This window comes from Gadus macrocephalus, chromosome 1 (assembly GCF_031168955.1).
Source record: "Gadus macrocephalus chromosome 1, ASM3116895v1".
Classification (NCBI taxonomy): domain Eukaryota; kingdom Metazoa; phylum Chordata; class Actinopteri; order Gadiformes; family Gadidae; genus Gadus; species Gadus macrocephalus.
The window spans coordinates 17,531,361-17,541,216 of record NC_082382.1 but is presented as its reverse complement, the minus strand read 5'-3'; the positions used below and the strand labels follow the sequence as shown (position 1 = coordinate 17,541,216).

The following is a 9,856-nucleotide window of genomic DNA, read 5'->3' as shown; positions in this document are numbered from 1 at the left end:
CTGGCAGGTCATTATTTGGCGGTTCCATTTAAAATAATGATCCTTACATTATTTCTTCTCTTAAAATCAACCAATTGTCACATTAAATGGTCTGTAGGGAACATGTTTTTCCTGCTATATTCAACATGTTGAAGATATATATGTTCACAATATATAATAGGAAGACAGCTTAGTCTTATAAAAAAAGTAAATAATAAAGTAGTAAAGCCTAAAAAATTACGCATAGTCATTATTGTGACGCACGTTTAATATGGTTCTTGAAGTGCACTAAAATAACCGTTTACAAAATGTGAGCCATAAAATGGGGTATAGTGCAGGAAGCCAACTTAGACAGAAAGTCTCCTCATTAAAGTCGCAATGGGTAAGATTCAGGCCCTCCAAGTTAGTAGGTGGGTAATAACAGAGTTCTGTCCACTCTCACTGGCAGTGTGTGGCTCATTGCAATTCTTATAAACAGAGAGTGACGTGCTGGACAGTATTATTTATTTGTAGAAAATATCAGTTATAGGATGTGATTAAATTGATAACATCAAAATACCTAATGATCACCATTGACTACAGATTTTTCCAAATTATTTGAAGATAAGAGCTGGTTGATATGTTACACATTGTTCAAATGGAGATCACAATGTTTAACAGAGGATCCTCAGTAGGATTCTTTTGTAAGCTCTACTTTTCTGCAGACTACTACTGGTGACCCATCTTCTTGATCACGTGCTCCATGTTGGCATGCTCAGATGTGTCCAGTTCGATGTTGTACTTGGCCAGGATCTTCATGATTGGCCTGATCTTCAGCCACCACTGAGTTTTGGGGATCCGATGCCTGGAACACACACACACACACACACACACACACACACACACACACACACACACACACACACACACACACACACACACACACACACACACAGATTAAACAGAAGCACACACACAGAATGGTATATGTTATAAACTATGACTTAGAGTAGTACCCTGGACGAACTACCAGAATTAAAATAAATCACTTTTAAAACACTGTTTATGTTAATGTTGTAATGGGTCTTACTCAAAATCAGTCTCCTCTTTCAGCTCGGCAAGGGGCTGGAAGTAGAGTGCTCTTTTCCTCATGCCCAGCAAACAGGCAGAGTCTGGTGTGTTCGCATAGATGCGCCCTGAAGAAGGATTCAAATAGATCCATTAACACTAAATAGAATCGCTGAAGCAACTTTACCATGATCCCTTGGTATGGAATGATCCCGATCTGTGAAGTTCACATGAACCCACTGAAACTTCCTTAGTTCTACTAGTACTTACCGTGTCTAGTGCAGGTCTTCAGTTTCTCAGTCAGCCATAGGACAGACTTGGCACCCATTTTTGTGCCAAAGTTTCTATCAAAAGGTGTTGGGGTTCCGCCCTATGCAAAAAATTTCATAATTCAGAAACTATATCAGACACAAAGTAATCGTATTATTATTAATAATAAAAGTGCTATAGTACAAGTGTGCAAAATTAAACTCTAGCCATGCTTACAGACCTGCTGCATATGTCCCAAAACATTTTTGCGGCAATCAAAGACCCCCTTGCCTTCCTCTGAATACAGGTTAAAGATGAAGTCTGTGGTGTAATGGGCATTGGAGTTCTCATTCCTATAATGAAAACACAGAGTGGTCATAAATCATACATGAGTTTAACTTGTGTTGGCTTTTATCCAAGTTTGGACCATGATCACAGCATGTGTATATGCACCTAACCTTAATCAAGACAAAAAACATCAAACATACCTGAGAATCAGCCCTCTCTTCACCGTTGTCTTCATCTTTTGCACAAGATGCTCCACGTTCAGCTGTAAAGAAAATTACAACATTTACTTTTAAGTTTAAACCTCAAACAGTCATGTCTGTCTATTGAATAATGCCGTAGCTCTGCGATCCCACCTCCAGGTCCTTAATGTTGAATTTCTCTTCATAGATATAGGCCGCGTCTGCTCCAGAAGCCATGCCGGCCATGGTGGCCAGGTAGCCACAGTAGCCGCCCATGGTTTCTATGATGAACACTCGACGCTTGGTGCCAGCAGCAGACTGCTTGATCCTGTCACAGGTCTGAGGGTAAAACAAAGACAGCGTTAGCTTGTGTAATATGTTGAGTTTTGAAAAGTAATGCTTCAGTGTGCTGTTAGGATTATAAGGCACAGAGTTACACGTGAGGTAGTGTAACGTTGATTGTGTGATGTGAGGTTCTCATGTATTGTCGTTACCATATTTCAGAATTAAATGTCAGATGTTTGACAGTTGTAGTTATGAACCTTGAATCATTTGTAAATTAAATAAAACATATCTAACATGGTCGTTTCATTACGGATTTATATTCTGGTAGTGATTTAAAGTCATGTATGTGTGTGCGCGCGTGTGCATGTTTGTGTGTGTGTGTGTGTGTGTGTGTGTGTGTGTGTGTGTGTGTGTGTGTGTGTGTGTGTGTGTGTGTGTGTGTGTGTGTGCATGTTTGTTTGTGCGCGCGTGTTTCTGTGTATGTACGTGCATGCGTGTGTGTGTGTGTCTGTGTCTGTATGCGCACACACGCACGTGTCGTGTGTGCGTGTGTGTTGGTGAATGTGCGGTGGGGACAGTACTGACAGCGACGATGGTGTTGAGAGCAGTGTCCGCGCCGATGCTGAAGTCAGAGCCGGGGACATTGTTGGAGACGGTGGCAGGAATGACCACCATTGGAATGCACAGCTCCTCGTACTTCTCCCTGGCCTGGACCAGCTCCAGGCCGCCCACAAAGGCCTGCAAGTGGGGAGGTAGCGGCCGCAGGTCAGCTTCTCGTGGGAATACTTAGATAAGATAATGAACAAATAGTACCAAGACTTCCCTGAGGACAGGGTTGGGAAGAAATGCACAAGGTTTAGTGTGATTGGCCGTTACAAGTAGTTCTGAAAATCTGCCTCTACTGACATCACAAATGGGCGGGTCCACCTAGGATAGATGAGTAACGTTTGCTACGGTCCACTGGGTAGGCTGGTAGACTGATCTATCAAGCAAACATCTAGGTCAGGGGTCTCAAACTCGCGGCCCGGGGGCCAATTGAGGCCCGCGGGATGATATTTTGACACCAAAGTTTAGTGGAAATGCGCCCCGTGCGTTGTTTTCAAACGCACATAGGGCTTGTCACGCTTTTTTATCACTTGTGATAGGGTGACCAGATGTCCCAGTTTTGCCAGGACAGTCCCAATTTTGAGTTGCGTGTCCTGAGTCCTAACAAAAGCCAAAGGACGCTAAAATGTCCCGGTTTCCACCAACCGCTATGAAATGTCACCTGTTGTCAGCGATTACATAGCCAACGTGATCTAATTATAGCCCGATCATTAACTTCGATTGGGCCAGTTGTGCTCCTTTTTTTTATGGAATACTTGATACGGCCCAGCCTGACCCAGACTCTACCTCCAGCGGCCCCCAGGTAAGTTGAGTTTGAGACCCCTGATCTAGGTGGACACGCCCACTTGTGATGAAGGGGGGGCAGCTCTTCAAACAGCCTGGTGGTATAATATGTAACCTTTAAAGTGTAAAGGGCATGGGAGTGACAGGTTAACCGGGAGATTAGACGAGGTGGACCAGGATGCCATACCTCAAAGCCACCGATGATCACCATTGCGTGGATATTGAACTTGTTGATGTTCAAGCTGATTTCCTCCATCATCTTTCCTGGCAATGTTCTAAATATTGAAACAAGGAGGTTAGCAGAACGATGAACTTGGTGAACGACAAGACTGTATATGTGTATATAATACCATCCATCATATATTTGAAGTATGATCAACAATGTTGTACCTCTTAGTGCCGAGCATCGACCCTCCCTTGCCGGTCCAGCCGCTCACATTAGTCCATGAAAGTGGCTCAATCTGGGACCAGAGATAAGTGTTAGGAAATTAATTATAATAAGGCTAATATCTAACCAGTAAGTGAGTTGGTGGCAATCTACTCAAAAACACAAAGTACTGCTACAATTACTATTTGCATAACAAACTAAATGTATATGCACTTTCTCATCTAAAGCATATTGCATAACGTGTGGGCAAACCTTGCCTGGGTCCAAGTTGGAATCGAACCTCTTACCCTGGTTGTGTTATCGCCATGCTTTACCAATTGACCTAGACAATAACTACTACAATAAAACAATGACTTTTGGTGTCTTTCGAATTAGAACTTAGAACAAACCGAGGTCCTCCTTACTCCTTATCTAAACTTTGACGTGTGACGTTTGAGCAACAGTTCACTATTTTAGACCAGACAGACAGGCATCAATTAAATACGTCTGTACGTACATTTCCGTGTGCGAGCCCGTCGAAGCCGTCGTGCACCGCCAGCATGGTGTGTCCCTGGATCATGCCGATCCTGACAGCCGAGCGCACCGCAGAGTTCATACCGGCGCATGGCGCGCCGATGTTCATGACGGCCACGTTGATGTTGCTCTGGGAATCAGAGACGGGAACAGGGTTTAAGATGGAGGGAGGAAGAGAAAGCAGGGTGGAGGGGGTTCAATTAGTCTTTTCGTTTCAGTCACCTTTACGTCTGGCGGGTTGATATGGGCAAGAAGCTTGTATGTGTTCCAGTTGTTCTCAAAGCTCCTGTGCAATGCAAACCAAGCAAATGACATGACTCAAGTGCTGTATTGACCCAATGCATTCAACCCAAGATCTAAACATGAGCTCTTCTAGACATCAGTCCAAAGCCCACATTCATACTTTCCACGCAGCTTGATCGCGTCCTCAAATCTGCCCTCTGCCATGGCTGCCGTGACATCCTTAGTCTGGGGAGAAGACAGAGGGTTATGACACACCTGGTAGAGGAGGGAGTACAATATATTGGAGGGGTGTTTTGGTGGCTGAAGGCCGGGATGGGGAGACGGGGGACGAGACGGGGGGGGGGGGGGGGGACATACCACTTGTACACACTCCATGAGGGGCAGTCTGACGGCCTGGTTCCCTGAGAGGCTGACCACGCAGGCCGGGGTCTCTGGGGTGGCCTCCAGGAGAGCCATCACAGCCTCCACTCCCATCCTGCTGCCCTGGAGATGTGGGGAGGGAAGGACATTCATTCTCTGGAGAACTGCCTCATGGCTAGTCGAAGCTAAATTGTAGTTGGTAGTCCAAAGTAAAATGTACAATGCAAAAAGAGGTATTACATTATTGGGTTATATATTTTGCAAGGCAGCCATATTGTATGGTACTATTGTAGTTATTGTTGAAATTCTTCGAAGGTATCACTGTAGTCAGTCTATCAGCCTTATCCATCAGGACTGCAGTGATGTATATCGACGAGTAGTTATTGTAGTATGAGTATGTACAGGTAGTATCAATACAGAGGTCTAACAGTGGACTGGCAGCTTACGCACAAACGTTGCAAATGGGATAGCTAAGTGGAGTCACAGGAGAAGAACGTTTTGTCATTTATCTGGATGCCTACCAGGATTCTGTCAAAGGCAGAAGGCGTTCCACCTCTCTGCACATGTCCAAGGACGGTGGTTCGCGTGTCAAAGCCCAGCCTGTCAGTCACAAGCTACAACACAGCACCTGTGTTATTATAGAGCACATATACAACATATACAAATGCCATGTTTTGCCTATGGGGGGGAGGAGCCTACCTGCTTTAGCTGGTCAGAAGTGATGGGTTTTCCAGCTCTTGTCATGGCGCCCTCAGCCACAATGATGACGTTCAGACGACAGCCTCTTCCCCTTTGCTACAACAGGTCAAAGCAATCAAATGAAGAGCGCCACACGGCATCCGGGGATGTATGCGTGTGTGGATATGAGTGCATTGAAGACGTACGTCTGCCAGCCTCCTGCAGAGATGCTCCTCCCAGCCCTCATCTGGGGGCATCTCAGGGATGAACACCCAGTCGGCGCCGCAGGATAGGGCTGTGACCAGGGCCAGGTAGCTGTGCAAGAACACACACACACACACACACACACACACACACACACACACACACACACACACACACACACACACACACACACACACACACACACACACACACACACACACACACGTAGTATAAGTTCAAAGTCAATATTAGGGCAAGGTATTCACAACATTAGGTAAATATGACACCAGCCCAGTGTTTACACATTTCTGTTACACTGACTATTCTGCATACGCAAACAGTACACACACACACACACACACACACACACACACACACACACACACACACACACACACACACACACACACACACACACACACACACACAGACACACTGTGTACAGAGAAAATGACTCACCCACAGTGTCTGCCCATCACTTCCAGAATAAAAGTCCTCTGGTGGCTGTAACAAATAGAAATATTAGACACATTTTCCATGTAATGTAGGATCAAGAACAGGGATTTTACGATGAATTAAAGGTGCCGTTTGTAGGATTTAGAGGCATCTAGTGGTGAGGTTGCGGAGTTCAACCGACTGAATAACCATCAGCCCTCCCTTTCCAACGCCATAGGAAAAGCTAGCTAAGTCGTAGCTTTTCCACAATACACTAATAAAACATACTTATGAATAATATATTACATTTCGGCAAGGTCTGTTCCGGTAGATGCCTCCAAATTCTATAGACTACACCTTTAAACTGATAACTTTGTAGTCGGTTAGTAAATCATACGGAATAACTAGCTACATCTCATCCAAGTCCTCCAGGGGTTTGTGCATGATGTTCTGAGGGGCTAAGGGACCAGTGTCTCTGACCTCTGTGCTGTGGTGGTGATGGCGTCCACCACCTCGATGATGCGGTGCAGGGCCGAGTCCGTACCGATGGTCATGTCAGTTCCGCAGAAGTCATTGTCAATGGACCCCACCATGCCAACGATGTTGAGGTGGGACGATTTGCTCGCCTCATCCTTGGTAATCTTACCTGAAGACACAAAGTCAATCACGGGTTATCGTACACACAAATGAATCGACAATAGGAACCAATGTGTCAGAGTTACTATGAGATTTCCGGCAATGAACTGCATTCCCCGATTCCCGGCCCGGTCTTGTCGCTCACCAGCCTTTACCAAGTCGACCAGCAGTTCGCTCCAGTCTGTCCTGAACTGGTTGGCGCCGGTGAGGCTGCCGTCACCTCCGATCACACACAGGTTGGTGATGCCGAGTTTCACCAGGTTGCCGGCGGCCTTCATGCGGCCCTCCCTGGTTTGGAAGTCCTTGCACCGGGCACTGCCGATCACGGTGCCACCCTGGCATGGGAGATAGATGGGGTTAATGCAGTTCATTTGTGTAGGCATGATTGGGAGATGAAGCTCCTCTTTTATGACTCCCTCACTCTGCCAACCTTTTTTGTCACGATAGTAAGTTGGATACCATTTAAGGCTTATGACCACGTCTAAGAAGGCTTCTGTTACCAAGGTAAACTGGTTGAATATTGACCTTGACTTAAGGTATCAGTGCTGATATTGGTTTGAAGATCTTCCTCCCCTAAATGGGTCCCCAAAAATCGCAATCTTGAAATGTCTAATGGATCAAAGGTCCCATGACATGCCACCAGGTGTGGTGTGATTAGCCGTTACAAGCCGTTTTGGAAATCTGCCCCTTATGACATCACAGGTGGGCGTGTCCACCTAGATGTGTGACGGATAGAGGAGCAACGTTTGCTACAGTCCACTAGGTAGGCTGGTAGACTGATCTATCCAGCACACATCTAGGTAAACACGCCCGCCTGTGATGTCATAAGGGGCCGATTTCCGAAACGGCTTGTAACGGCTAATCACACCACACCTGGTGGCATTTCATGGGACCTTTAAACCATTACTGCTTTAAACCAATACGTAAAACCTGAATGTATACGTTGTTTACAACAGCCAGAGCTTGAGTTTTTGACCTCTGAATGCCTTTTCACAACCTGACACCTTTAAGTGTGATGCTTATGATACGTGCTCAGTATTTTGCTATTCTAAATACACACCAGCTGCAGCATCATGGACACACTCTCCCAAGTGGCCGGCTTGATGTTATCTCCTCCATCCACCAGTCCTTGGTAGCCCTGGTGCACACGACAACATGATACTTTATTGTATAATCCAACAACTATGTGCTGACAGCCAGTGATACCGGCTGTTGCTTTTCAGTCGGAAAATCAGAAAATAATTGTGTTAATGCTGTCCGTGTAGTGAAATAGTTTGCGGTGTTTATAGTATCAATTAATATGATATACCTCATGGACAAAATAGACGCTTGCTCCAGTGTAAAGGCCAACTCTGACAGTCGCCCTCACAGCTGCATTCATACCTGTTACACACAAGTAGTGGTGAAGGATCATTAAGTTTGACATTTTGGGGTTTAAAAGAAACAAACAAGCAGTCAAACAAGCAAAAACCCCGGTTTAGAAAATAAAGCTACAAGTTGATGACGGTCTGCTGAATAAAACTAATGTTCAGACCCAAACTATTGACTCAACATACCAGGGAGGACTTTTAACATTGCGGCCATCCAATCTCCACCTCCGCAGCTCACATTTCAAAATGAAAGCAAGATCCATCATACGATGTACACTGACGCCACGGCTAAGGCAACAACATCACGTATCACTTCACCTCTGTCCTTTGGAAATGAAAAGGTCACTCAATCCCAATGATTTGTAACTTGTCGGGGACATAAAAGCAACTGAAGTGATACTTGGTTATTCTGACTTGGTTATTGTAGTCAGTTTGGACAGAAATAGTTTATACCAAGTCGAGGAAAATACAAATGTCAAAGTGCGGCTATGTAAACCTACAGGCAATAGTGTGAGTCTTCTGTAATTGCAGTTTGCCGTACAGGCTCTGATTTCAGCACATGGCAGCTGTGGACCCGTCCATTCCGGAAAAAGGTCACAGTCACTAAAATTAGGACTGTAACTGTGACAGAGGGTCGAACCAAACGGACAAGGGCTCGCTGAAGATCGAATGCAAAAGGTTAGAGGGCGACGCCAAGCGCGGTAACTACGGTAACTATGGTCTAGCTATGCACAGGGCAACGATACTAGAGATAGAAAGAAGACACCTAAAAGAGAACACCTAATCATCTAACCATCAAAAGGTTAGATGATTAATAACTAAAGTTTAAGGTACAGGTTTAAAAGGTTGATTAGTGGGTGTGGTTTACAGACACATTAAAGGTTATCAAGGCGTAGACCTTAGATTGAATGTAGGCCTACTGTGATTGTTTGCAAATTGTTGCTATATACAATGTTTGACTGCAATCTGCTTTCAACTCATTAACCAGATGAAGCCATTCACATTCAAAATGAGTTTGTCCGGAGCTTGTATTGGGATGCTTTTGTCAAAATATTGTTCTATAATCAAGTAAAATGTTTAACAACGCTTGACATCTGCTCTTTAACCCTAGTAACCATTGCCATTTCCACAGCGACTGCTTCACCGAGAGCTTTTCTTAGCCATAATCTATTAAAAGGTGCATTTTTGTGGCAAAGCCACAACAACAACACTGCTACCTCCCTCCTCTTCATTGTGGTACAACCCACCGCTTACCTTGGGCATCGCCTCCCGAGGTCAGCACAGCAATGGAGCGACCCACGCCCATTTTGGTGGGGTCCATGGTGCCTGTCTGTAAAGTCTTGGACATTTGTCCAGGGGAACCAAACAGAGCTTGGTTGATAGAAAAGGAGCAGAAATCGAGTGCTACTGCTTCTCTACACACTCTTGTCTTCTCAGGGGAGGGAGGGGTGAGGGAGCAGGCTTTATAGGCATCTCTTCCCAAACCCTGGCCCCGTGACTTAATCTCCAACACAAGCACTCTGTCACACATCCGAGCTAAATATACATGAGTCGTGTCTGACCACCTGGATTGGACGGTTTCAGAACAAGGAAAAAAACAAAACTGGAACAGA

General features: G+C 45.2%; 1 protein-coding gene across 1 annotated transcript; it reads right to left on the bottom strand.

The window, feature by feature from the left end:
* Positions 1-229: 229 nt before the first annotated feature.
* On the bottom strand, positions 230-9,729 carry pfkma (phosphofructokinase, muscle a). Its single transcript, XM_060050836.1, has 22 exons — positions 9,498-9,729; positions 8,183-8,256; positions 7,934-8,011; positions 7,019-7,208; positions 6,718-6,883; positions 6,262-6,306; positions 5,805-5,913; positions 5,620-5,715; positions 5,442-5,534; positions 4,918-5,043; positions 4,721-4,785; positions 4,540-4,603; positions 4,301-4,447; positions 3,807-3,877; positions 3,604-3,691; positions 2,613-2,765; positions 1,917-2,081; positions 1,764-1,825; positions 1,517-1,628; positions 1,297-1,396; positions 1,049-1,154; positions 230-823 (listed from the first exon to the last, which is right to left on the bottom strand). Exons 1-22 carry the CDS (start codon positions 9,589-9,591, stop codon positions 688-690), a joined length of 2,340 nt encoding a protein of 779 aa, XP_059906819.1. The 5' UTR covers positions 9,592-9,729; the 3' UTR covers positions 230-687.
* Positions 9,730-9,856: the final 127 nt, after the last annotated feature.

Coding starts and splice junctions, on each gene's coding strand:
- pfkma (XM_060050836.1), bottom strand. CDS start 9,591: ATGTCCAAGACTTTACAGACAGGCACCATGGACCCCACCAAAATGGGC. Junction 5,716..5,804: donor TCTGCAGGAGGCTGGCAGAC/GTACGTCTTCAA, acceptor GACCTGTTGTAG/CAAAGGGGAAGAGGCTGTCG. Junction 4,786..4,917: donor TCATGGAGTGTGTACAAGTG/GTATGTCCCCCC, acceptor TCTTCTCCCCAG/ACTAAGGATGTCACGGCAGC.